The sequence below is a fragment of the Carcharodon carcharias genome, chromosome 1 (genome assembly GCF_017639515.1).
Source record: "Carcharodon carcharias isolate sCarCar2 chromosome 1, sCarCar2.pri, whole genome shotgun sequence".
NCBI lineage: Eukaryota > Metazoa > Chordata > Chondrichthyes > Lamniformes > Lamnidae > Carcharodon > Carcharodon carcharias.
In genome coordinates this window covers 104,736,542-104,764,361 of record NC_054467.1, presented here as the reverse complement: position 1 = coordinate 104,764,361, position 27,820 = coordinate 104,736,542, and the positions used below count along the sequence as shown (strand labels likewise).

The window sequence follows — 27,820 nt, the reverse complement described above, 5'->3', positions numbered from 1 at the left end:
TCCCTGGAAATGCCTACACATCTATCCTGCATTTCCAGCATCTATAGCCAGAGATAAATGGGAGCTGTAGTTCAGTGAAATTGTTAAAGTCAGTGTTGAGAGTAGAAGGCATTGTTGAACTAGAAACATACTAATCCAAGAAGCATTGTTAAGATGGCCCCAAGGAGATTGTGTAAAAATTATAGTGGATTCTGATCCATCTGGTAACAACTAAATCAAGTTTATTTTATTAGCAATGTGTTATATCAATGTTGTAAGTTGGAATGTTAGCTTTGTGATTTGCAGAGATATTTATCGCATCACATGGACAGCTATGACAGACATACTTTAACATTAAACACATTTCAAATGATTTACTTCTTACAGCAACACAACCGTATAATTTAAAATGTTATGTGACTATACCAAAGGACAAAACTTTTCAACATACATTTTGTGTTCAAATGTAGGTAGGCAAAGCAATTTAAAAGGGCATTAAATTTTCATTGTATAAATAGGACTTGGTAAAGAGGTTATGAAAAAGATGAGCAAAGGTCACAATTAGAGGATTGTGTGTGGTTTTGGATGCTCATCTTGGAAAGGGTATTGAGTGTTTACTGTACTTTTTTTTATACATTCATTGGATGTGGGTGTTGCTCAGCCAGCACTTATTGCCCTTGTTCAGAGGGCATGTAAGAGGCAACCACATTGCTGTGGGTCTGAAGTCACATATAGGCCAGACAAGGTTGGTAGATTTCCTTCTCTAATGGACATTAGTGAACCAGATGGGTGTTTTTTTTTAAATGACAACCAGCAATGGTTTCATGATCATCATTAGATTTCTTAATTCCAGGTTTTTATTTGATTCAAATTCCACCATCTGCTATAGTGGGATTCAAACCCAGGTCCCCAGAGCATTCCCCCTGGCTTTCTAGATTACCAGTCCAGTGATAATACCGCTATGCCATCACCTCCCCAGGATAATTCAAAGGATGTGAAAATTTCTTCATGAGGAGTAATTTGTATTACTGAGGTTACTCCCACTGGAGAAGAGAAAACTCAGTAGAGATTTAATCAATTTTTTAAAATGAATTATAAAGAATGAATGGAGAAAGACTATGCCCAGGAAATTCCTCAATGTTGCTTCCACTCCTCCACCATTTATATATAAATGGGATTTCTGCTGCACTTGGGGCAAAGTTAAGGTGACAGAGCGGGAGCAGCTTCAAAGCATTTCCTAGCCCACATCTTCTAGTTGGGAAATAAATAAGGAAGGATCATTCATTTAAAATTGTCACCAAGAATGAGGATATTGGTAAGAAGATTCTTTTGGGGCCTGTGGAGAATGGAATGATTTGTCACAGGAAATAGTTGAGGTAGAAAGCTTTGTATGGTTAAGGGGAAAATTAGATGAATAGAAGATAAAGGAGAAAGGAGAAAGAGCAGGATAGTGGGATTAATTTACTAGCCTAACATCTCGGTGCAGTATTAAGGCAGTGCTGTGCTTTCGAAGGTGAATCCGAGGTGCAGTCTGTCCTCTCAGGTGGATGTTAAAGATCTCCATGGCACTGTTCAAAATAGAGCGGGAAAGCACTCACCCCCTGTGATGTGGCTAACATTTGTCCCTCAATCAGCATTACTGAAAGAGATTACCTGGTCATTATTGCGTTGCTGTTTGTTGTCCCTTGCTATGTGCACACTGGCTGCTGTTCTGACAATACAACAGTGACACTGGATTTTCATGGAGCTGGAGAGGCTCTGCAGACCTTTAAAAATAGTGGGGCAAGACCCAGATTCAGAGGCGCCCCCTCATTTCCAACAAACCCCATTTTTGCTGGCAGGAGAAAGGGGGCAGGGTGTGAATCACACATGAGGGAAACCCAAACTCAGCTGGGCCATTTGAACTCAGTGCTGAGTTCAAACAGATCCCATGTTCACTGTAGCAAATATCTTAAACCATGGTGTGGGAGTCACAGTTTTTTAGAGTAGACGTAAATGCTTGTTAAGAGCAAATAAGGTTTGTAGAACTGTCAAGCTGTGAAGTCAGTTAAACTGCCAACCCTTTAAAAATAATTTTTAAAAAAGGCTGCCTGCGTCAGAATGAGTTGAAAAGAAATCTGTTCTGGCCATTACAGTAGCTGCTGACATTGCCGTAAGGGCTATCATTATGTTATTAATGTTTGAGTGCTTTCCACAATCTTTGATTATCTCAGCAGGGGACTCTAAATCCACAGGTTGATTGACAGCTCAAAGAGGTTATTAAAGAATTAGCTGTTTTTGATGTGGGGTTATGAATATATGGGATTGAGAAAGTGATTTTAGAAAGTTTGAATGGCCTTTCGTGAATGGGGTTTTTTTTTAATATAGTGAAGGTTGTAATAGATATTTAGATCTTTATTTTATTTCACATCAACATGGCTCCTGAAATCTGACCATAGTGGATACTGGGTGACCTGGCATGGAGGTTGTAAGGGCCAGGCGTGGTGAATAGGTTAGCATGAATTGGCATTAAGTTGGCATTGGGCAAAGAGGTGGCATGGTGAGGGGAGGTGATGGGGTGTGAGGGGTGAGGTCTAGAGAGCCTAAAACGGAATGAAATAATTGGGACAATGTCCCACAGAACCAAGGAGGGCCCTTTAAACAAAAACAAAAATACCTGGAAAAACTCAGCACGTCTGACAGCATCTGCGGAGAGGAACACAGTTAACGTTTCGAGTCCGTACGACTCTTCACCAGAACGGCTCTGGTGAAGAGTCATACAGACTCGAAACGTTAACTGTATTCCTCTCCGCAGATGCTGTTAGACCTGCTGAGTTTTTCCAGGTGTTTTTGTTTCGGATTTCCAGGATCCGCAGTTTTTTGCTTTTATCTTAGGGCCCTTTAAACAGCCTGCATCCACTCGGCAGCCCCTGCGGCCACCTCCAATCGGGGTCTCGGGTGGCAGGCCTTTGGGGGCTGTGGAAGGTGCCATATATCGATGCAAATTCTTTCTTTCTAAAAACTTTCAAGATTCGCGTCAGAGTATTGTGACTTTCAGAACATCCAGGGACAGTGAAGTGTGCTTTATTACATCGGTGTTGCATGTAACTTGAATATCCTGTGGTGTGGTAAACGTGTGCCTTTTTTGGCTGGTTACAATTTCCAGCCTGTAATTTCAATGTTGTTTTGCTGCCGGGGTTTGCGGAAATGCCAGAGTTATCCATGTGAGCTGGAAGGGCTGGGCTCTGTTCAACCACCCGGAAACAACACTATTTGTGGGCGCGGGGGGGGGAAAAACTGCGGTAAGATTTATTTTTCGTGAAGTGAGTATACTTCGTTAAATTGTGTTATCTGCTGTGTTAAACGTAGGGGAATTTTACTCCTCGTGAAATGGAAGGATTTGATTTTAGTTTGTACAGTTCGTAACCGATTTAGGAGTAAGTGACAGTTTGGTCGTGCATTCTCATCATTTCTTGCCAGTGTAGATAAAAATCCAGCTCACATTGTGTTTAACCAAAACAACTACAGATACTGAAATTCTGAAACCAGAGCAAAAAAAAACATGCAAAGTTAGGCAGCATCTGTGAAGAGCTGAGACTTCGGCATGTCCATGCCAGCTGTTCTGACCATTGACTGCTGACTTGCATTTATTCACATCACATAACAACAATTCCAAAGTAATTAATTAGTTTGAAGCGTTTTGAGGCAATCTGCATGTGAAAAACATTTTAAAATGCAAGTTCTTCTTGTAAATAGTCTTGATTTGCTGAGCAGAGGTCAAACCTGATGCTCAACGTGAAGCTCCAGAGTTGCCCAATGCCTTCTAGTGGAATTTGACAGTCTTTGATTTTTTTTATACATATTGTTCGATATATTGTTACATATTCAAATAGTTAATAAACAAACTAAAAGAATGTGAACTGTTTTAACATACTACTCAAAATGATCAAACTTTAAGTGATTTCACAGCCTGCGACTCTTTTAAATGTTACTGCTAAAATTTCTCCTTATGTTGCCAGGTCAGTATTCCTAATTGAAAGAGTCAGGAACAAATATAAAATAACAAAATAGACCTAGAGTGCAATAATATTATGAATTTAGCCTCAGTTCAAAACAGTTTCAACTTTGCACCAATGCAAAAATGTAAGTCAGTGTTAAAGAACAAACTAACTCCAAACCCTGGTATCAGGTTAGGTCCCGACTCCAGGTTCAGGGCAGATTAATGTTGTAAGTCATAGTAAATCAATTCTCAGTCATTTTTGTCTTATAGGTGAGATCTGGCTCATGCTTATTCCTGGAACAGGTTGGCTACTGTGACCACTCTAAATACTCCGTATCTAAGAATGTTTGCAACTAATCAGGAGTAAAACCGGTTCCTTTGTACTTTGTGTGGTTCACTATTGCATCTATATGGTACATTTTATCCACAGAATAGATCATACTTAATTTTGCAGGGTCTTTATGTGAAAAAACAAACTTCTATTATTACAGTTTTTTATACTGCTGTTGGAATTTCCCTGTCCTTATATTTTTGGTAAGCTATAACACTGAATGTATTTCTACCATGACACAAACACAATTAAATCCTATACTTCAATGTTGCTTTTGTTATGAGGTCTCTTTCTAGTTTGTGAAAACTGGAATGATGTCAAGTGCAAATGATTAATAATAAATGAATTCTGACCTAATTGTTCCTGTGAGTGATTTTCGGCAGTTTTAGGATTCTCGCACATTGGGAACCAAATATTTTGACGTCTAAAGAAAATCAAACTCCCATCATGATTCATGATCCAGAGAAGAAAATTAGTCAACATTTTGATTGAATGTACTGGAGTGTGCAGATTGTTAATCCAATAGAGAACAAGGCCCACAATTTGTACATTGTATACTGGCAACAATAAATGTGTCATGCAATCTCCAATGAAATTTTAGCTTTTTGCAGTTATTAATGAAACCTTTAGTCCTGGAAGAGATGTCATCAAAGAAGTGCATTAGAAAAATGCTTTAAAACAAATTGATTTTCCTGTGACAGAAAAATATCATGAAAGCTGGTGTTTAAAACATAACTTGGCATTATCTAATTTGAAAATGGGGAACAATGACACAATTGTAGTGTTTTATTAAAAGCAATGCCTGGACAAGAGTATGTGATATGTGATTGAATTTGATTTAAAAAGTTGCTTTAGGGATATATTACTAAAATAGTTTGTTATCAAGTCTGTCCCACAAAGTGTATTAAATCACACAGAACATTCTGAAATTCAAGCTTGGTCAAAGAGAGAAAATTTACTCACTTTATGTCACAAAATATTTATTTGTCTAACATTTGCGCTGGGCCACCATTCAATAGTTACTAAGGGACAGAATTCTTCCAATCCCACTTGTTGCCATATATTTGGTGGACTGGGATTTCCACTAATGGGAGGAAAGCCTCGCCCACTGGAGGTTCTAGGTGCAGGGTTTTTACATAAAAATGGTGGATACAGGAATCAGCATGGGTCATGTTGGCATCAGCTGAGGTTTGGCCATGGGTGGTGCTGTGGTTTGGTGCAAAATATGGTGCTTGAGTAGTCACTTGAGGAAGAAGCTAGCAAGCCAGACTGAAAATTGCAATATATATAAATAAAAACAAAAAACTGCGGATACTGGAAATCCAAAACAAAGCAGAATTACCTGGAAAAACTCAGCAGGTCTGGCAGCATCGGCGGAGAAGAAAAGAGTTGACGTTTCGAGTCCTCATGACCCTTCGACAGAACTAGGTGAATCCCATCCCGATCCCCCTACACCTCCATCCCCCACCAGGATGGTCTGAGGGCCCTTAGCTTCTTCCTCGAACAGTGGCCCGAACAATCCCCATCCACCACTACTCTCCTCCGTCTGGCTGAACTTGTTCTCACACTGAACAATTTCTCCTTCAACTCCTCTCACTTCCTCCAAATAAAAGGTGTGGCTATGGGTACCCGCATGGGCCCCAGCTATGCCTGTCTCTTTATGGGGTATGTGGAACATTCCTTGTTCCAGTCCTACTCCGGCCCCCTTCCACAACTCTTTCTCCGGTACATCGATGATTACTTTGGTGCTGCTTCGTGCTCTCATCGGGACTTGGAAAAATTTATTAATTTTGCTTCCAATCTCCACCCCTCCATCATTTTCACGTGGTCCATCTCTGACACTTCCCTTCCCTTCCTTGACCTCGCTGTCTCAATCTCTGGTGATAGACTGTCCACCAATATCCATTACAAGCCTACCGACTCCCACAGCTACCTTGACTACAGCTCCTCACACCCCGCTTCCTGTAAGGACTCCATCCTATTCTCTCAGTTCCATCTCCTCCGTTGCATCTGTTCCGATGATGCTACCTTCAAAAACAGTTCCTCTGACATGTCCTCCTTCTTCCTTAACCGAGGTTTTCCACCCACGGTCGTTGACAGGGCCCTCAACCGTGTCCGGCCCATCTCCCACGCATCCGCCCTCACGCCTTCTCCTCCCTCCCAGAAACATGATAGGGTCCCCCTTGTCCTTACTTATCACCCCACCAGCCTCCGCATTCAAAGGATCATCCTCCGCTATTTCCGCCAACTCCAGCATGATGCCACTACCAAACACATCTTCCCTTCACCCCCACTGTCGGCATTCCGTAGGGATCGTTCCCTCCCGGACACCCTGGTCCACTCCTCCATCACCCCCTACTCCCCAACCCCCACCTATGGCATCACCCCATGCCCACGCAAAAGATGTAACACCTGCCCCTTCACTTCCTCTCTCCTCACCGTCCAAGGGCCCAAACACTCCTTTCAAGTGAAGCAGCATTTCACTTGTATTTCCCCCAACTTAGTCTACTGCATTCATTGCTCCCAATGCGGTCTCCTCTAAATTGGAGAGACCAAACGTAAACTGGGTGACCACTTTGCAGAACACCTGCGGTCTGTCCGCAAGAATGAACCCAAACCTCCCTGTCGCTTGCCATTTCAACACTCCACCCTGCTCTCTTGCCCACATGTCTGTCCTTGGCTTGCTGCATTGTTCCAGTGAAGCCCAACGCAAACTGGAGGAACAACACCTCATCTTCCGACTGGGCACTTTACAGCCTTCCGGACTGAATATTGAATTCAACAACTTTAGGTCTTGAACTCCTTCCTCCATCCCCACCCCCTTTCTGTTTCCCCTTTCCTTTTGTTTTTTCCAATAAATTATATAGATTTTTCTTTTCCCACCTATTTCCATTATTTTTAAATATTTTTAAATCTTTTATGCTCCCCCCACCCCCACTAGAGCTATATCTTGAGTGCCCTACCATCCATTCTTAATTAGCACATTCGTTTAGATAATATCACCAACTTCAACACCTATGTGTTCTTTTGTTCTGCTGTCTGTGACATCTTTTGATGATCTGCTTCTATCACTGCTTTTGCCTACAACCACACCACCCCCCTCCACTTCTCTCCCCCACCAAAACCACCCCCCCACCCCCACCACCTTAAGCCAGCTTATATTTCACCACTTCCTGGGATTCACCTCATTCTGTCAAAGGGTCATGAGGACTCGAAACGTCAACTCTTTTCTTCTCCGCCGATGCTGCCAGACCTGCTGAGTTTTTCCAGGTAATTCTGTTTTTATTTTGAAAATTGCAATAACTGGGAATCAGCCTCCATTTTATAAGACATTGCATCAGTTTCCCCATATGCTGACAACATTCAACTCTGCCTCGCCACCATCTCTCTTCACCCTTCCACTAAATTGTCAGACTGTTTGCCCGACATCCAGTACTGGATCAGCAGAGTTTTCTTGAAATTAGTTACAATGAAGACCAAAGCTATGGTTTTCGGTTCCTACCACAAACTCTGCTCCCTAGCCACCGACTCCTTCTCTCTTCCTATCTCTCAGCCCTTTTTCTTCCCTTATCAGAAAACTCAATCAAATTTGTTAAATATGATTGGCCTTTAACAAAGCCATACTGGCATTCATTAACTAATCCCACTTGTCGAAGTGACTGCTAATTTTGTCCCAGATTATCATCTCCAAAAGCTTCCCTATCACTAAGGTTAAACTGACTGGCCTGTAGTTGCTGGGTTGATCCATACACCCTTTCTGAACCAGGATGCAGCTTTACAAAAGAGAAGGAAGGTGCAATAAAAGGTTAGGAGAGTCAGATAATTCTTCAGTCCTCTGGTGGCACCCCATATTGAAGGAGGATTGGAAGATTATGGCCAATGCCTCAGTAATTTCCTTCCTGACTTCCCCCAGTATCCCCAGATGCATCCCACCTGCCCTGGTGACTTATCAATTTATGAATGGTGGTAGACCTTTCTAATAACCCCTTTACCCATTTTTAGCTCATTCAGTGTCTCAACTATCACTATGATTTCAGCAGCATCTTCCTCCTCAGTAGAGGCAGATGCAAAGTGCTTATTTATTACCTCAGTAATGGCCTCTGCCCTTCGTAGTCCCTAATCTCCTCTTCTTACCGCCCCTTTAATATTTATGTTTTTTCAAGACTTTTGGGTTCCCTTTTACGTTTGCTACTAGTCTTTTCTCATGCTCTCTCTTTGCTTCTCTTTTCTTTTTCACTTCCCCTCTGAACTTTCTATATTCAGCCTGGTTCTCACAGATATAATTAACCTGATATCTGTCATATGCATTCTTTTTCTGCTCCATCTCTCACCATCCTGAAGGATCTCAATTTGGTTGCTCTCCTTTTCCCCCTCATGGGAATGCACCTTGGCTGTACCCAGAAGCATTACCAAACCACTCTGTGAGGACATTGGTCCCAGCTCTGTTCAGGGGCAGCCTGCTTGGACTGTATAGGTCCCACCTTCTCCAGAACTGGTCTCAACATCCCAGGAACCGAAAGCTCTCCTTCCTGCTCCATCTCTCCAGCCACTTATTCATCTATCCTATTCCTATACTCACTAGTGCATGGCAATGGGAGTAATCTGGAGATGACTACCTTTGAGGTCTTGTTTGTTTGTCTCCTGCCTAATTCCTAAAATCTGCTTGTAGGACCTCATCCCTCTTTCTATCTGTGCCTTTGGTACTGATATGGACCATGATGATCATTGGCTGTTCACCCTCCCCGCTTAGAGTGCTCAATGTTGGAAATTTGCAAGAAAATTATTATTCAATTTAAAATCTCATTTTTAATTATAGGTACAACCATCTGCTGATATAATTTTGTGACAGCTGCTTTTGGACTGAAGAATGAAGCTCTTGGTGCTTGGGGCCACTGGACAAACTGGCCAGTTTTTAGTGAGACAAGCACTAGAACAGGGCCATGTGGTGACAGCTGTTGTAAGAACTCCCAGCAAGCTTACCATTCAACACGAGAACCTGACGGTAATTACTGGCAACATAGAATTCTTTTCAGTACTACAATGAAGCCCATTTGTTTGAAAATCTTCCCGAAGAGAGAGAATTATACTAAATCAAGAATTTTAATTGAGTTTTAATTTCTAATATAGATGACAACTTACAACCCAAGATAATCTGTTCCTTATACGTTTTTTTTTTGCAGGTGGTGAAAGCAAATATCTTCTCAGCTGACAGCCTTGTGGAACACTTTAACGAGCAGGATGTCATCATGTCCTGTCTTGGGTTCCCAATAAGCATATTTTCTGAAGTTACAGGATATACAGAATCAATCAAAGCTATTATTCCAGCTATGCGTGAGGCAAAAGTGACTCGAATTATAGCAATGGCGTCCTGGTATACTAAATGTGAGTCCTGTTAGACCATGTTCATATTTGTAATGCAAACTGCCAATTGATAGTTGTTAGGATGTAACTGCAGTGCTATTGGTGGCAAGAGGTATTGAATGTAGGTAAAGGATAGAAAGGTAAAGGAATGAAACCAGACAGACCACCCAGCATCCACCCAGTCACTGGAAATGACAACAAACATACTCAGCCCTGTCAACCTTACAAAGTCCTCCTTACTAACATCTGGGGCCTAGTGCCAAAATTGGGAGAGCCATACCATACAGATCATGTTCCAGACAGCACCATCACCATCCCTGGGTAAGTCCTGCCCCATCAGCATAGACAGACCCAGCAGACGTGGCGACACAGTGTTATACAGTCAGGAGGGAGTTGCCCTGGGAGTCCTGAACATTGACTCCGGACCCTATGAAATCTCATGGCATCAAACATGGGCAAGGAAACCTCCGGCCCATCTCCCGCGCATCCGCCCTCACACCTTCCTCTCCCTCCCAGAACCATGATAGGGTCACCCTTGTCCTCACTTATCACCCCACCAGCCTCCGTGTTCAAAGGATCATCCCCCGCTATTTCCGCCAACTCCAGCATGATGCCACTACCAAACACATCTTCCCTTCACCCCCAGGGAGGCTTTCTGCAGGGATCATTCCCTCTGGGACACCCTGGTCCACTCATCCCGCTCCCATGGCACCTTCCCATGCAACCGCAGAAGGTGCAACACCTGCCCCTTTACTTGCCCAATCCTCACTGTCCAAGGGCCCAAACACTCCTTTCAAGTGAAGCAGCACTTCACTTACACTTCCCTTAATTTAATCTACATTCTCTGCTCCCAGTGCGGTCTCTTCTACTCAGACTGGGTGACTGCTTTGCGGAACACCTTCGGTCTGTCCGCAGGCATGACCCAGACCTCCCTGTCACTTGCCATTTCAACACACCACCCTGCTTTCATGCCCACATGTCTATCCTCGGCCTGCTGCAATGTTCCAGTGAAGCTCAATGTAAACTGGAGGAACAGCTCCTCATCTCCCGACTAGGCACATTACAGCCCTCCGGACTTAATATTGAGTTCAGCAATTTCAGATCATGAACTCTCTCCTCCATCCCCACCCCCTTTCCAGTCCCCCTTTTTCCAATAATTTACAATTTTTTTTACAACTATATTTTTTCTTTTCCCTCCTATTTTTAAATTTATTTCGATCTATTGTTTCATCTCCATCTTTTGGTCCATTTTGATCCCTTCCCCCCACCCCACCTGCACTAGGGCCATCTGCCACTAACTTGCTTCCCTTAATGTCCCCATTAGCACATCCTTTAGATAATATCACCATTGTCAACACCCCTTTGTCCTTTTGTCTATGACATCTTTGACCATCTCTTCTTGGCCTCCACCTATCACTGGCCCCCTATCGAGCTCTCCTGTACCACCCCCTTCTACCAGCTTATATTTCATCTCATTTCTATATGTTTTAGTTCTGATGAAGGATCATAAGGACTCGAAACGTCAACTGTATCCCTCTCTGCAGATGCTGTCAGACCAGATGATAAGTATGCCTGGCATGTTGGTGAATGGTCCCATGGATGAGATGAGGACAATGAAGGTGTATGTGAGAGAATGAATGGTGATGTCCCTTGAACTGACAGTGAGTGAGGGCCCTGTGGATGTGTGATGGGTTTGTGATTGTGTGAGTTGACAGTGATGAGAAGAGTGATTTACTCTGGTGGAATGGAGGAGATCATTCATCCTCCTGTGGCACTGGGTGGCTGTCCTCTTTTGAAGGGCATTGGCACTGACCAAGGCTGCCACCGCCTCCCAAGCTGGACTGGGGACGTTGTTGCCCATCCTGTGGCCAGAGTGGGGGTAGAGGACATCACGGCGAGATCCACTGCATCCAAAAGGTGCTCAAGAGATGTGTCATTGAACCTGAGGGCTGCAGTCTTTTTGCCTTTGGGGGCCATGTCTTCCATGTAACAGTTGTGGGCTGGAAGCACTGAGAGGTGTGCACATGGCTGCACTTTAAATATGGCGTCCAGCGTGGTGAAGCAGTGAGGTGATGGTGTGGTGGGCGAATGAGAGCCCGCCCGCCATGGAAATGGCATGTTTCCTGGAAATGCATAATTAATGAGGCATGAGAAGCTGCCGTTGTGGCCGGTGGGTAAAACGTCGTTTTCCTTGCCTGTTACCGCACTTAGTGCAAATCTGGGATGATTCCGCCCAACATTTTGTCTTTCTTAATGGAGGGTTTCCTTTACCTGGTGCCCCAGTAGTGTTGATCAGACAGTGACTTGTTTATGCTGGTCGGCTGCATCTTGCAAATCTCACTTTTTGGAAATTGCTTCATTTTCTTTGCACCTCTGAAGAAGGTTCACATCACAGATATTCGGAGTCCACCATACCACACATAGGCTGGGATCTTCTTTGCCCGCCGGCGCCAGGCAGGTTCAGGTGGCGAGAGCAGACAATATGGTGCAAATGGCAGTTTGCGATCGTCTGCTCAGCCTGCCAATGGCAGGCCACATTTCCCATGATTGGACATTGGGAACCTCATTGTGATATATCTGCATATCATTATTAGACCAGCCCTGGAATCGTCCCCCCGGCTATCATCCGCCCATGTTGGCAGGAAGATGCGTCGACATGTTTTACAACAATACATAAGCAACGTGGACTTGGTAGGCTGCGCTTTGCTCAGGACTTCAAGGTTTGTTTGCCTACCTTGCTTCGGTCAGCACTCGCAGTCATCAATGCCAGGCTTCACATACAGCACCGCATCACTTTTAGGGGGGCTTACGGTTAGGTCTCTACCTACCAGATCAGCCATATGTGGGTGGATTTTCCATGGCTGCAGGGCAGGGTCTTGCTTGGCGAAGGGGGAGAAGTAGCCTCAGGCAAGGGATGAGGCTGCAGAGCGAGGGTTGTACTGGGGAAGGAGGGTATCCCAGGGTGTGTGTAGGGGCACATGTTGATCTGTGCAAGTGGCCTCAAGATGGTGAGGGCTGAGGAGGTAGTCTCCAGAGGAGATGAGGCCAGATGGAGATGTGAGGGTATGTGTGTGAGAGTGAGTGGTGATGTCCGTTGAGCTGGCAGTAAGTGAGATGCTAGTGAATGTGTGATGGGCTTGAGGTATGAGTTTAGAGTGATGAGATGGTTGCCATTACCTTGGCTGCACGGATGGGATCATTCATCCTCTATCTTCATTGGATGGCCAACCTCTTCTGTGCAGCATTGGCACTGATTATCACATGCCACTGCCTCCTAAGCCAGGTTGGGCATGCCGCTGCCCATCCTGCAGCTAAAATGAGGTTAGAGGACATTGTGGTGGGCCTCCACAGCTTCCAAAAGGCGTTCCAGTGACACGTCACTAAACCTGGGGGCTGCATAACTAAATCTCATTAGGGAGATTATGTCAGGAAATATGGTAGTCCTTCTGGAATAACATCATTGTTCTGTATTTATTTTAAAGCTGAAACTTCTCATCAGGCTTCCAGGACTGTGCGATGGTTCTTGATTCCTCTGATCCGCAACATACTAATCAACATGCAAGAGATGGAGAATTATTTAAACAATGAATGCCAGGATCTAAACTGGACTGTAGTGAGACCACCAGGGCTTCAGAATGCACCAAAAACAGGTTAAAGTCTTGCCTTTCAATTCTACCTTTCAGGATTCTATGCATCTTTGTAAGGCAAGTTTCCCGTGATACATACCTGCTCCTCACAGAATCACAGAATCACACAATGCAGAAGAGGCCCTTTGGCCCAATGAGTCTGCACCGACATGTGAGAAACACCTGACCTACCTACTTAATCCCATTTACCAGCACTTGGCCCATAGCCTTGAATGTTATGATGTGCCAAGTGCTCATCCAGGTACTTTTTAAAGGATGTGAGGCAACCTCCGTCCACCACCCTCCCAGGCAGCGCATTCCAGGCTGTCACCACCCTCTGGGTTAAAAGGTTTTACCTCACATCTCCCCTAAACCTCCTGCCCCTCACCTTGAACTTATGTCCCCTCATGACTGACCCTTCAACTAAGGGGAACAGCTGCTCCCTATCCACCCTGTCCATGCTCCTCATAATCTTGTACACCACGATCAGGTCGCCCCTCAGTCTTCTCTGCTCCAACAAAAACAACCCAAGTCTATCCAACCTCTCTTCATAACTTAAATGTTTCACCCCAGGCAACATCCTGGTGAATCTCCTCTGCACCCCCTCCAGTGTAATCACATCCTTCATATAATGTGGCGACCAGAACTGCACACAGTACTCCAGCTGTGGCCTCATCAAGGTTCTATACAACTCCAATATGACCTCCCTACTTTTGTAATCTGTGCTTCGCTTGATAAAGGCAGGTGTCCCATATACCTTTTTCACCAACCCACTAACATGCCCCTCCGCCTTCAGAGATCTATGGACTCACATGCCAAGATCCCTTTCTTCCTCAGAACTTCCTAGTGTCATGCTGTTCATTGAATACGTCCTTGTCAAATTACTCCTTCCAAAATGTATCACCTCACACTTTTCAGGGTTAAATTCCACCTGCCACTTATCTGCCCATTGACCATCCCGTTTATATCTTCCTGTAGCCCAAGACACTCAACCTCACTGTTAACCACCCGGCCAATCTTTGTGTCACCCAGGGGCAGAGATCCTGTTGCGAGTTTAAACAATTTTTTATGCTTAAATATGCAAAAAAAAATTTGTGCTTTTGCGATGATGTAGTTTGCAGGTCAGTTCCTGGATTTGAAAATAGCATGGCCCGATACAGTTCCTATTGGAGTAGGAGACTACAGTGTAAGACTTCCACTTCGGCAGCATAGTTTCAAAAGAAAGTACAAGATCCAGTTTCATTTCTGCTGATGCCATCTCTTCTGATGCCCCCGCATCCTTTACTAATCTCTCCTTGAGCTGGTTTTCTTTTCATTTTTCAAGTTCTAGTTTGATTTGCATTATTCCGTTTTTAAGTTGCTTTTAGTTTTTCCATGCTTTCGTGCTTTATTCTGACTTTTTTTTTCACACTGATCCCGCCCCCATTTACTAGGGGTAAGTTTGATTTTTTGGTGACAGTGTAAAATGGATGATATTAATTCAGCCACCCAGTACTGTATGCACCCCTCGTGATTTTAATCTCAAAATGTCACCTCCCACCCCTACAGACTACTCCTCCTGTTTGATTTTTCCAGGCTCCTCTTGTTGATCAGGATTTCGCTGTTGGTACTTGGCTTTGGCTGCACTCATGTTTCTTCTCCAGGACCCCAGCCCTCTTACTCACCCTTTGCACATTCTGTCTACAATGACCAGCATAAAGATCTCTTTGAGGTAACATCTACAAATATAGAAGAGAAGACCAAAACAAAATAATTTAATCATGAGATTGGATTGTGCTTGAAAGAATGGAACATTAGATAAACAGTTATATTACTTGTATCCCAACAAAAATGTTTGTGTGTGCCCTATAGTGCATGGCAACGCAACTGAGTAATCCATTGGAGGTAAAGCATTTTTATTTAATTATTTATATCTTGATTTTCCCCATTAAGAGCAATAACAAGGTTAAAACGTGATCTATATATTTTACTGCAAAGGAATTACAGTATCGTGAAATGGAAAGTGATGGAAGTGCACAGATGGAGTGAAATCTGACGCTGCTGGCTAGGATAGGATAAGTGGGTGGACAGCAGTAGTTCAATGTGATCCGTGAAAATATGCCTGTGTGACACAATTAAATGTGAATGTGAGTAACTGCCAACCTTATCCAACCAATAGAAACCCCAGACACAGGGTAACCATGCAGGATGATGGCAGTAACTCAGGAAGGAGTTTTGTATTTTAGGTAGTTGAAAGTCCTTCATCTGATGTGATGTGGCATTTTTTGAACTTAGAGTTTGATCAAGAAAATCACTGATCTTTTGAACACCTTAGCCAACACTATCTAACATTACAAGCAAAATACTGCGGATGCTAGAAATCTGAAGCAAAAACAAAAATGCTGGAAAAACTCAGCCGGTCTAACAGCATCTGTGGAGAGAAAGACAGAGTTAACATTTCAAATGTTAACTCTTTTTTTTTCCTCCACATATGCTGTTAGGCCTGCTGAGTTTTTCCAACATTTTCTGTTTTTGTTTCACTATCTAAGCTTTCTTGAGTTTTAAACTAACTTCCCTAAAACAGCTAAAACTCTATTTTCACTTAGCAACCAGGTTTTGTTATTAAATGTAATTCAATCAATTTTATTGTTCGGGTGAACCAATTTGCAACTTGAGCTGATTGATCACTCGAACCTGACTGAAACAAAAGCTGCTTTTTTCCCACAAAGCCAATTCTGTCTTTGGGAATGTAGTTTTCCACAAAATGAAGTGCTCGTTATAAAACGTATTCTTTTATTTATTTTCATCATTTGACCGCCAATTGTGTTACCAATTCATTAAATTTCAGACTGACTTCTTTTAAAACAAGAAAGGTAATTTTAACCATACCCACTCGGTGGGAAACTGTCTGGATCAGATTAGCCAATTATTCTATCTATTGGTGTCTATGGAAACTAACTTGGAATGTGGTGTACAGCTAGTGGCAAATCCAATCTCATCGCTTTCACAGCAAATGGGCTGGGTTAAAATTACATCCACGGTTGACAGACTGAAGTATTGAGGTATTGTAACATTGAGAAGGACCAATAGTGAGGTGCTTGATTCTGCTTTGTGAAGATTGCTTTGTTCAGAGAGACTTCATCAACAACTTTGTATTCTTTGAGAAAAGTCGGTTAAATAGTTTTGTTACACTTATTGTGAAAGTTGAAAGCATGAGCAAGCCACAAGCAAATATGAGTTTAAAAAGATAGAACTAAGTTATTTTGCTCCAGAGATAAGGATTTTGTCCTTGCATAATTGTTTGTGCTTATTTCTTCCAACTAAAGCCCTTTCATAATTAGTTTATCTGTATCAGTTTATAAGTTGTAGCACTTGCCTCTGGTTGACAGAACCTGTTTTTTCACTGAGTTTTTGCTGTGAATTGCAAAACCTTTTAAAATATTCTTATTATTTGGCCTTGAAATTAATTTGAAGGCTGCTTCCAGAGCCAGTGGAATGGGGGGGAGGGGTGGTGAGGGGGGGATGGAGTGCTGGGGGTGGGGGTTAGCGGAAGGATGTAGGTGTGGAATTGCATTGGCGAGTACTGTGTACAGTTTTGGTCTCCTTAAGAAAAGACATAATTGCATTAGAAGTAGTTCACAGAAGGTTCACTTAACTGATTCCTGGGATGAAGGGCATGAAAATGTAGAAGCAGTTCAGAGAAGGTTTACTCGGCTAATACCAGGAATGGGCAGGTTGTCTTATGAGGAAAGGTTGGACAGTTAGGCTTGTATCCACTGGAATCTAGAACAGTAAGAGGTGATTTGATTGAAACCTTTAAGATCCTGAGAGGTCTTGACGGGGTGGATGTGGAGAGAATGTTTCTTCTTGCGGGAGTATCTAGAACTAGGGGGCACGGTTTAAAAATAAGGAGTGGCTCATTTAACACAGAGATGAGGAGAATTTTTTTCTCTGAGGGTTGTAAGTCTTTGGAACTCTTTTCCTCAAAAGGCGGTGGAAGCAGAGTCTTTGAGTATTTTTAAGGCAGAGCTAGATAGATTCTTGATTAACAAGGGGGTGAAAGGTTATCAGGGGTATACAGGAGGTTACAATCAGATCAGCATGATTTTATTGAATGGCAGAGTAGGTTTGAAGGGCCGAGTGGCCTACTCCTGCTCCGAGTTCTTATGTCAGCTTTATTTAAAGACTCGGTGTATGTCCTTAGGAAATTGGAGGTTTTCATTATAAATGGTATACATAGAGCAAGGTCAGTAGCCAGATTCAATGATGTATCACTGGTATGCTGCTGGTTGCATGTCAGTGCTGGAGAAATTCCACCAGCAATGTCTCCACTGCACCCTCCAGATTCAATAGGAGGACTGTTGAACAAATACTACTGTCCTTCTTGAAGCTAGCCCCACAAGCATTCAGGCAAAACTCCTGCAAAATCAACTTCACTTATTTGGACACTGTGTCCAGATGGCTGAAAACCGTCTCCCTCCAAGGTCTTGTTTTCTCAACTCTCAAATGGCCAGCGTTCCAAGGGAGGACAAAAAAAAAAGATGCTTCAAAGACACTCTGAAACTCTCCTTGAAGCGCACCAGCAATGACCTTAATGGCTGGGAGGACCTTGCTACCAATTGTTCAAAATGGCAACAACTTGTCCATTGAGTTGCACCATGCTTATCATTTTAATGATAAGGCAGAGGGACAGCAGAGAAGGAAAGAAAAGGAAGAAAATCCCGTAACCCAGGTCCCACTACCTCATAGGCCGTCCTGCCCCATGTGCCGAAAGATCTGCAGATCAAGAATCAGCCTGCTCAGTCACATGAAAACCCGTGGCAGAAACTCGCAACCCTGAGTAGACGTTATCCTCGAATCAAGAGGCGATGCGTGTCTGGAGCAGGAGGGACATAATTTTCCCCAGCAATGGAAAGAAGAGACCTTTGTCTCTCACCAAGAAAGCATGGTTGGTGGTGGCTGAGGAGATGAGCAACAGGAACTTTGTGCCCAGATAATGACCTAATCTGGGAAAGAAAAATGATTGCATTCTTTGATTCACCGGCATCCTGTCATTCTTGTCAAGCGTACTCCATGCATAAGCCAATATGTCAGTGAATGCCTGTTATCTTGGCTGCAGCAATAACGTCATCATTCTAAGGCAGTCTGCTATTCATATCGTCTTTGGGTCATCAGACATGTACAGAACACGGATATAGATGGCTGCTCCTCTCTATGTGTCTCATGATCCCCTCCCCATCTGTCACCTGTGCACGTGAGGACAGCAGGCCCACAATGAAACTCATGGAGATACCAGAAACCTGACAGAGCAGATATCGATGTTCCCAAGTAGTGGTTCTACTGCTGGACCATTCAGAGGGACCTTGACAGTACTTGGCAGAGCTTGGCCTCAAGTTCCTGGGGTCTGCTGTATCCTTGACAATCTCGGCATCATGAGGGCACAGGCACTGCCGTGGTCCCTTTCTTCTGGACGGGCTGTCCAAGAACTTGCTCAGACATCCTTTCACCATCATGGGTTCATCAGTTCCCACTTTAGCAACCACATGAGACAGCCGATCTCAGCATCCCCTTGACCAAGACCCTGCAATAAACAACAACCTTTCTATAGAATCTTTATCCAAAAACACATCATCTTATACAATCAGAAATTGACTATTCAACCTTGTGTATCCTCTTAGTGTCTGTTGTCCATTTCTCTCTGCCTGGTCTAATGTTCCAGCACAGTGCCACCCCAATGGCTGCAGCTGGTGGAAGGCTGCTGACTTTCAGTGAGGGAGACTGCAGATGGCCTTGCAAGGATGCCCTTGAGCAGCTCTGGGCCTAGAAGGACTGATTTGGACATCGCCCTCTCAGCAAGGGCAGAAGCAGTCTGTGCTGATTGACTGACAGGCAACATAAAATGCAGTGGTGAAGTGGCAGTGGTGGGAGTACGAATGCTGTCAACCTGAGAGAGGGTAACAGGTTCGTACACCATGGTGCCACTGTCATTCTCTGGGGTGATGCCTTGTCAGTCCTCATAATCTGCTGGAGCACAGGACCGCTGTGAGAGACCTCAAGCGCCTTTGAATACTGAGCTCTGTTTCCATATGGCAGCAGTCTGAGCCTGCATGGCAACAAGCATGGATCTCATTATCTCTATCTCAGCTTCCACTGCAGCATGCAGGTGTTGAATGGCTCCTGTCTGTTTCACAGCTGTGCCCACAAGTGTTCTTATGGGCTAGCCACTGCTTGCACCCTGGACAGAAGGGACTCTCAGCCCTGAACCCTGGACAAAAGGACTTCAGCCCTGCACCCTGGACAGAAGGGACTCTCAGCCCTGCACTCTGGACAGAGGGCACTCTAAGCACTGCACTCGGGACAGAAGGGACTCTCAGCCCTGCACCCTGGACAGAAAGGACTCTCAGCCCTGCACCCTGGACAGAAGGGACTCTCAGCCCTGCACTCTAGACAGAAGGGACTCTCAGCCCTGCACCCTGGACAGAAGGGACTCTCAGCCCTGCACTCTGGACAGAAGGGACTCTCAGCCCTGCACCCTGGACAGAAGGGACTCTCAGTGCTGCACCCTGGACAGAAGGGACTCTCAGCCCAGAACCCTGGACATAAGGGACTCTCAGCCCTACACCCTGGACAGAAGGGACTCTCAGCCCTGCACCCTGGACAGAAGGGACTCTCAGCCCTGCACCCTGGACAGAAGGGACCCTCAGCCTTGCACTTTGGACAGAAGGGACTCTCAGACCTGCACGTTGTCCTCTGCCACATTGGAGTCAGTCTCCACAAGAGGCTGTCTGGAATGCCTACCAATGCACTAATAATCTCAGTGTGTATCCTTATCAGCACTTTCCTGTGTGCCACCCCATCAAAGTCCTCATCTGAGTTCCTATGTGCCACCTTCCCTTTCAGTGAGCTGTCCCATCCTCTTGGCCTTGCTGCAGCCACTTCTGCCCAGTGGCTCAATGGTGCAAGTCCTGATTCTACAGTAGCCTCCCAAGTTGGTGTAGTGCCAATTTCTGATCTGGTGGCTTTGAGTGTCAGATAGAGTGACGTTGCTGCTTCATCATTTGTATGGTGGTGTTCTGTCTGTGCCTCCTGAGACTGTGGCTGGACAGGTGGCAGTTCATGGACTTTTGAAATCAAAAAATCAGAGTGGGAGGGTTGGGGGCGGGGGGGTGGGGGGGGGGGGGCGGTGTGGGGGGGGGGGGGTGTTGTGTGTGTGTGTGTGTGTGTGTGTGAAAAGCAAAAGGTCCACTATCTGCAGCTTGCACTTCATGCCAGGTAGCTGGATATGGGTGAGGTGGGAGTTGAAAAGGGGTATAGGGCAGGAACATATCATTATCCCCCTTGTTCTCAGTGACACTGGGGTGCACATGAGTTTTTTGCAGTCAGATCCACGATGCAGAGAACCATCTCCTCCATAGGGCCTAGGAGATGCTGGTAAGCCTGTTCCCCACCTCTTCTGCACTGCTCCCTCCTATTGCGAGTCACCATGTCCTGCAAGAGAGAAGAAAGAATGATTTGATGGTGTTTCACTGTGTATAGGTGATATATGCCTGACACATACAGCGAAATGACTGGAGGTATGTGGAGGCAAAGGCAGAGATGGATGTGAGGCTGAAATCAGTAGAATGTGTGGTGGAGTATGTGAATGTTAGGCCTGAATCCTTGACTGCTAGGGATTGCTGATGAGGGAGTGATGGGTGAATGTGGTGCACTGAGCAGTGTAAGAGATCAGTGCTGTGGTGGGTAGAGGTGTCATGTGAAGACACGTTCACCAACCTTGAACACTTGCATGAAGTCATTGAAATTTTTACTGGCACCACTGCCAGCTCCTCGATGTAGATTCCTTACATTGAACTCCCTGGCCAGTGCCCCAATTGCCTTTGGAGGGCATTCCTTGGATGACTTTCTGGCCCCCTCTGGAAACAGAGCTTTTCTCCTCAGGTCAACCTCTTTGACTAAGGCCTTCAGTGCCATATCAGTGAACCTGGGCACCCTTTCTCTCTGCCAATTTCCAATTGCAACAAGTTGTGGTCTTGCAGTCAGCAGCAGCTTCCTTCCAGTTAGTTCAGCTTCCCTTTAAGGGTGGGATGCTAGCTGGAGCAAGTACCAGCCTTGCAAGCTGTTAGGCCCCCTGATGAAAATGCAGCCAGCCAGCAGCGTGGTTCACACTTGGCTACACACTGCAGTGGAGTTTGTGTGCTACCTGTATCAACAGGACCGGGTACAGTCAATTCTTGGACTGACATCCCTTTACCTACAAAATAGGCACAGACAGATTTTTAGCCCCATTGATCTATTTCCTTCCAACTCTGGTTTATGTTACTTGCCAGTGACTTGCTTTAGGTACATTGTGGTCTTAGGATGTCTCTGGCTTTAACAATGATGCTCATTTTTTTGCTATTGTGATGTTAAGTGGAATTAACTCAATATATGTTATTAAAAACTTGGGCCAGAACTTGTAAAAGGCTATCATATGAAACTACCTGATAATATTACAGACTGTTTTGAGTAATATACTGTCTCGCTGGCATGAATACATGTCACAAGAAGTAGGAGTGTGAATGCACTCAAAGTGTAGCATAAAGTTTCAAGGAGAAAAGGATGATGTTCAGAGGGGGCACTGAAGTGAGAACTCCACTAAAAATGCTCCCAATTCTCACCTATTGCTCCCACCTGTCAGCCGGTACCTAGTCGGCTGCTTTGCTTTACAATGGCCACGTCTGCCACTGCATGCATTCAGGTGAAAGAGTTTTTGGTGGGCTTTCAGGAGCTCCAAAACCCAGACGATATCAGTCAAACGCATATCCTCAGTCAGGGCAGGGATCTGAGCAGCTGCTTCTGCCTCTGTCTTTGCTGAAATCCAGGTGCAATGCTGGAAGTGGGTGCATTGGAGATGAGATACAGTCACATTCAAAAACTTTTAAACACCCCCACCTACCCAAACCCACCCATTCTTAGTTAAAATTCCTTTCTTAGTTTAATTTTTTAAAAAAATTTTCATGAATTGTGGACATTGCTGGCTGGGCCAACATTTATTGCCCATCCCTAATTGCCCTTGAGAAGGTGGTGGTGAGCTGCCTCCTTGAACTGCTGGAGTCCACGTGGTGTAGGCACATCCACAGTGCTATTAGGAAGGGAGTTCCAGATTTTGACCCAGCGACAGTGAAAAAATGGTGATATATTTCCAAGTCAGAGTGGTGAGTGACTTGGGAACTTGCAGGTGGTGGTGTTCCCATGTGGCCGGTACCCTTGTCCTTCTGGATGGTGGAAGTCACGGCTTTGGAAGGTGCTGTCCAAGGTGATTCGGTGAGTTGCTGCAGCGCATTTAATATACAGTACACTCTGCTGCCACTGTGTCAGTGGTAGAAAGAGTGAATGTTTAGTTGGTGGATGGGGTGCCAATCAAGCGGGCTACTTTGCCCTGATTGGTGTGTCAAGCTTGTGTTGTGGGAGCTGCACTCATCCAGGCAAGTGGGGAGTATTCCATCACACTCCTGACTTGTGCATCATAGATAGTGGACAGGCTTTGGGGAGTCAGGGGGTGAGTTACTCACCTCAGAATTCCCAGCCTCTGATGTTGTTGTCTTTTTCTGGCTGGTCCAGTTCTGATTTTGGTCAATGGTAACCTCCAGGATGTTGATAGTGGGGGATTCAGTGATGGTAATTCCATTGAATGTCAAGGGGAGATGGTCGCTTGTTGGAGATTGCCTGGTACTTGTGTGGCGCGAATGTTACTTGACAGCCCAAGACTGAATATTGTCCAGGTCTTGCTGCATATTGGCACAGACTGCTTCAGTATCTGAAATGGTATCACAAATGGTACTAAACTTTGTGAAATCATCAGCAAACCTCCCCACTTCTGCCTATGTTTTAGAGGAAAGGTCTTGGGTTATCTCCTGCAAATACTGATAAGAATTAACATTAAAATAGTACATAATATGTAGGTGTTAATATTTACAGCTAATCAATGGATTTTTCTGCTACCTTTAATTATGTAGAAGAGACAGAACTACTTTAGGAACTTATGGTTTTATTGTCTCCTCCTGATTCCCCAAGGTCACTCAAATTAATTACTTAGTTTCCATTCCAGTGACACATTAGCTTTGACAACTTAAGACCATACATATCATCAACAATATTTCTTAATTATTTCTTCTTTAATTTTTTATAGATAAAGAATTATTAACTCATGAAGGGTACTTTGTACCTGATCCAGATGGAATTCCCATTGCAAATTCAGTGGCTCGAGGAGATGTTGCTCGCTTTATGCTTTCACTCCTTAAAGATGATCCATGGATTAAGAAGGCAGTGGCCATGACAACAAAATGAAACGTAAATTCCTGCATTGGAGGGAGACTCTTCATTTTCTTTATTCCCAATTTCCTAGCCAAATTCTGTAAGTGGGTTTATATAAACAGAGTAAGTGAAACTACAGGAACAGAAAAGCAAAGAGGTAGAGTAAGGAAGTAAAATGAAAGTCATAAATAACATAACCTGTAATAACATGTTACCAAGCTAGTAGCTGATAGGAATCAAAGGATTAACCCAAGAGATCATAACTCTATTTCTTTCAGCTCTTGTTTATGTATGTAAAGCTTTAGTTGCAAATAAGCTATAGGATGTCTTTCGGGTTAACAATCTATTGGGATAGAGAATGGGATTAATCAATGTATGTTATTCATAAACTATACTAGAATTTGAAAAGGCTCTGATATAAAACTACCTGATAATATTATAGGGCAGGATTTTCCTGTCGGCGAGTGGGGGGCGGGGCCCACTCACTGACGCGTAAAATGATGTGTGGTGACATTGGGTGGAACTCCCAAGTTCACCGCGCCCCATTTAAATTTTCAGGAAGGCGGGGGCTCAGCAAAATCAGCTGTGCGCCCGCCGACCTGTCAATGGCCAATTGAGGCCATTGACAGAGACATTTAAGTAATTAATGGACCTGCCCATCCAACCTTAAGGTTGGCGGGCAGGTCAGGAGCCCTGGCGGGCTTTAGAAAAAGCATGAAATCCCACCCATGGGCAGGATGAGGTTTCATGTAGGTTTTAAAAAATTTAATTAAAATTTTTAAAAAGGTTATGGACATGTCCCAACTCATGTGACGGTGTCACATGAGGGGACATGTCAGGGATTTTTTATTTTTTATTTTTAATAATTTGTACAGTAGAGCCGATCTCCCTGAGACAGCACTTTGCCTCAGGGAGATGAGTGTGCTCTTCTGTGCGTATGCGCAAAAGAGCGCACTCTCGGGTTTAGGGATTCCCCCTGCCCGCACAGAGAGCGCATAGCCTTAATTGGCCCGCAGACGTAAAATAGCGGCGCACCCCCAATTGGGTGCGCCAATCGGAGGTGCGCCTCTGCACGCCAGCACTTCAACTTCCCCCCCAACAGGGGAAAATCCTGCCCATAAACTTTTTTGAATAATACGCTATAGCCTTACAAGCACAGAAATCCATTGTTTGGAAACACCAGCTGTGCAGAATTTTTTTTCAGCAGATCCAAGCAGTTCCCTTTACGTCATCCACATCATTTTAGTACTGTACTTGGGGCACAGAAACATGGGAAATATACAATATTTGGATAAGTAAAACAATTTTTATTACTGCCTTATAATATTTTATCACTGTTTTATGTTTCAGGAAAATATTTATATCCATGGTGTTTTCTGGTTCACACACTTGTGGTTAGGCATTCTAACATCATTCTATAATCCAGAAAATTCCAAAATACGGAAGTAACTTGGTCCCAAGCATTCCGGACTGGAGAGGTTACAATGTATAGCGTATTAATGACATGAGTTAAATTAGTTTGTAAATTAGCTGCATGTGGGGAGTTTGAGGGTTTAAAAATAAAAGTTCAAGCTAATGATGATTTAGATAAAGGCAAGAATATTCCACCTCTGTCTGAATATATAATCAATATCTAAATTAGTGTTTTGTAAACTTGAAATGCTAACAATGAATGATAAGTGATGTATTGTAGTATGTATTCTGTATGTATGCTAATTAAAGTGTTTTATGCATCTAATTTGGAGGCTGTTTCAAATGTTCTTTATACCAATATATTTGATTGCTAAGGTACAAATATTTATGCAAAATTTTTATCTACAAAATGGCCATTAACATTGCTTTATGATCCATCATTAAGATATGAGCCTTCATTTATATTGGAAATTCTATCAAATGCTAGAAAAAAATAGTAACAGAATGATGCAGTACAGAAGGAGTCAGCAGGTCTGGCAGCATCGGCGGAGAAGAAAAGAGTTGACGTTTCGAGTCCTCATGACCCTTCGACAGAACTTGAGTTCAAGTCCAGGAAAGAGCTGAAATATAAGCTGGTTTAAGGTGTGTGTGTGGGGGGCGGAGAGATAGAGAGACAGAGAGGTTGGGGGGGGGTGGTGTGGTTGTAGGGACAAACAAGCAGTGATAGAAGCAGATCATCAAAAGATGTCAACGACAATAGTACAATAGAACACATAGGTGTTAAAGTTAAAGTTGGTGATATTATCTAAACGAATGTGCTAATTAAGAATGGATGGTAGGGCACTCAAGGTATAGCTCTAGTGGGGTTTTTTTATAATGGAAATAGGTGATTATCTCTGTGTTTAATTGACTGCCACTGCTCTTCAAGAAATGCCTACCTCCTTGAAGAAGTTCTGTTCCTCTCTGCGACAAGATTTCCGTATCTCTCTATTGCCTTGTTCACCTTCATTGCTTTCCATTTCCCTCCTAGTGTTTGTCAAGGTGTTTACTAAAACCCGCTTTCACAGCCATATCTCCTTTCTCAGTGACTGTCTCCGTCTCCGACTTACCCCACGTGGATTTCAACTGAAATTCCACCCCTCGTGTTTCGAACCCACCCAGGATTACAGGTATCTCCGGGACATAAAACGTTTCTCGGACTGCTGTTCCCGTCACATTCTGAAATCCACTTTCAGTGCCATGCGCCGCCATATGAACACACTCGACCTCTCCCGCCAGCAGCTGCGCGTGCCCCCAGTTTCATTTTATCCTTCGGCTCATCCGACGCCTCAACAAGAAACTTTTTCTCTTTCTCTCAAGTGCTAAGGAATGCAAGCTCCAACAACTCATCGACACCAACACCCATCTAGGACCCTCCACCCCTGCCTGTCCCTCCGTCCCCACCCTTTCTTCCAGTCCCAACCCCAGCCGTGTATTCACTATACCCCCTGACCTTCCCCTCTCCGATGCTGAACGTTCAGTGCTCAGCAAAGGACTTAGTTTCATACCCTTACGCCCTCACCTCAATGAATTTCGGGCTCGGCATGATACTGAACTCTTCTTCCGCCGTCTTCGTCTCCGGGCTCACTTCTTTGGGCAGGAGTCCTCTCCCAGTTCAACGGATCCTTTTACCCATCTCCAATATTCTCCCTCCACCTGGACCCCTCCCTCTGGATTCTTACCTTCTCTCGATCTTTTCATTGAGAACTGTCGGCGCGACATTAGTCGTCTCAATTTCTCTGCTCCTCTCACCCATTCTAACCTGTCTCTCTCTGAATTTACTGCACTCCATTCTCTCAGGTCCAACCCTGACATTGTCATCAAACCCGCTGACAAGGGTGGTGCTGTTGTTGTCTGGCGCACTGACCTCTACCTCGCGGAGGCTGAGCGTCAACTCGCAGACACTTCCTCCTACCTCTCCCTGGACCAAGACCCCACCACTGAACATCAAGCCACTGTTTCCAGGACTGTCACTGACCTCATCTCCTCTGGGGATCTCCCTCCCACAGCTTCCAACCTGATAGTCGCCCAACCTCAGACGGCCCGCTTCTATCTCCTACCCAAAATCCACAAACAGAACTGCCCCGGTAGACCGATCGTCTCAGCTTGCTCCTGCCCCACAGAACTCATTTCTCGTTATCTTGACTCCCTTCTCTCTCCCCTTGTCCAGTCCCTTCCCACCTACATCCGTGATTCCTCTGACATCTTACGTCACATCAACAATTTCCAGTTCCCTGGCCCCTACCGCTTCCTCTTCACCATGGACGTCCAATCCCTCTACACCTCCATTCCCCACCAGGATGGTCTGAGGGCCCTTAGCTTCTTCCTCGAACAGAGGCCCGAACAATCCCATTCCACCACAACTCTCCTCCGTCTGGCTGAACTTGTTCTCACGCTGAACAATTTCTCCTTCAACTCCTCTCACTTCCTCCAAATAAAAGGTGTGGCTATGGGTACCCGCATGAGCCCCAGCTATGCCTGTCTCTTTATGGGGTATGTGGAACATTCCTTGTTGCAGTCCTACTCCGGCCCCCTTCCACAACTCTTTCTCCGGTACATCGATGATTACTTCGGTGCCGCTTCATGCTCTCGTCAGGACTTGGAAAAATTTATTAATTTTGCTTCCAATCTCCACCCCTCCATCATTTTCATGTGGTCCATCACTGACACTTCCCTTCCCTTCCTTGACCTCTCTGTCTCAATCTCTGGTGATAGACTGTCCACCAATATCCATTACAAACCCACCGACTCCCACAGCTATCTCGACTACAGCTCCTCACACCCCGCTTCCTGTAAGGACTCCATCCCATTCTCTCAGTT

General features: G+C 44.5%; 1 protein-coding gene across 3 annotated transcripts; it reads left to right on the top strand.

Moving 5' to 3' along the window:
• The first annotated feature begins 3,167 nt into the window (after positions 1-3,167).
• LOC121280153 (flavin reductase (NADPH)-like) lies at positions 3,168-25,286 on the top strand. Of its 3 annotated transcripts, none has more exons than XR_005943549.1 (6): positions 3,168-3,260; positions 9,106-9,291; positions 9,470-9,671; positions 13,133-13,300; positions 23,424-23,648; positions 24,899-25,286. XR_005943549.1 is itself a non-coding variant. In XM_041191862.1 (6 exons), the coding sequence occupies exons 2-5, from the start codon at positions 9,157-9,159 to the stop codon at positions 23,579-23,581; spliced, it is 663 nt and encodes a 220-aa protein (XP_041047796.1). In that variant the 5' UTR covers positions 3,168-3,260; positions 9,106-9,156; the 3' UTR covers positions 23,582-23,584; positions 24,899-25,286. The 3 variants fall into 3 exon arrangements, 2 of the variants coding, with proteins under 2 accessions (XP_041047796.1, XP_041047787.1); XM_041191862.1 differs by having other exon boundaries at positions 23,424-23,584; XM_041191853.1 differs by lacking the exon at positions 24,899-25,286 and having other exon boundaries at positions 3,183-3,281; positions 23,424-24,110.
• Positions 25,287-27,820: the final 2,534 nt, after the last annotated feature.

Excerpts from the sequence above, each read along its gene's own strand:
- LOC121280153 (XM_041191862.1), top strand. The coding sequence starts at position 9,157 with ATGAAGCTCTTGGTGCTTGGGGCCACTGGACAAACTGGCCAGTTTTTA. Across the intron at positions 9,292-9,469 it reads TTCAACACGAGAACCTGACG|GTGGTGAAAGCAAATATCTT; the intron begins GTAATTACTGGC and ends TTTTTTTTGCAG. Across the intron at positions 9,672-13,132 it reads GGCGTCCTGGTATACTAAAT|CTGAAACTTCTCATCAGGCT; the intron begins GTGAGTCCTGTT and ends TTTATTTTAAAG.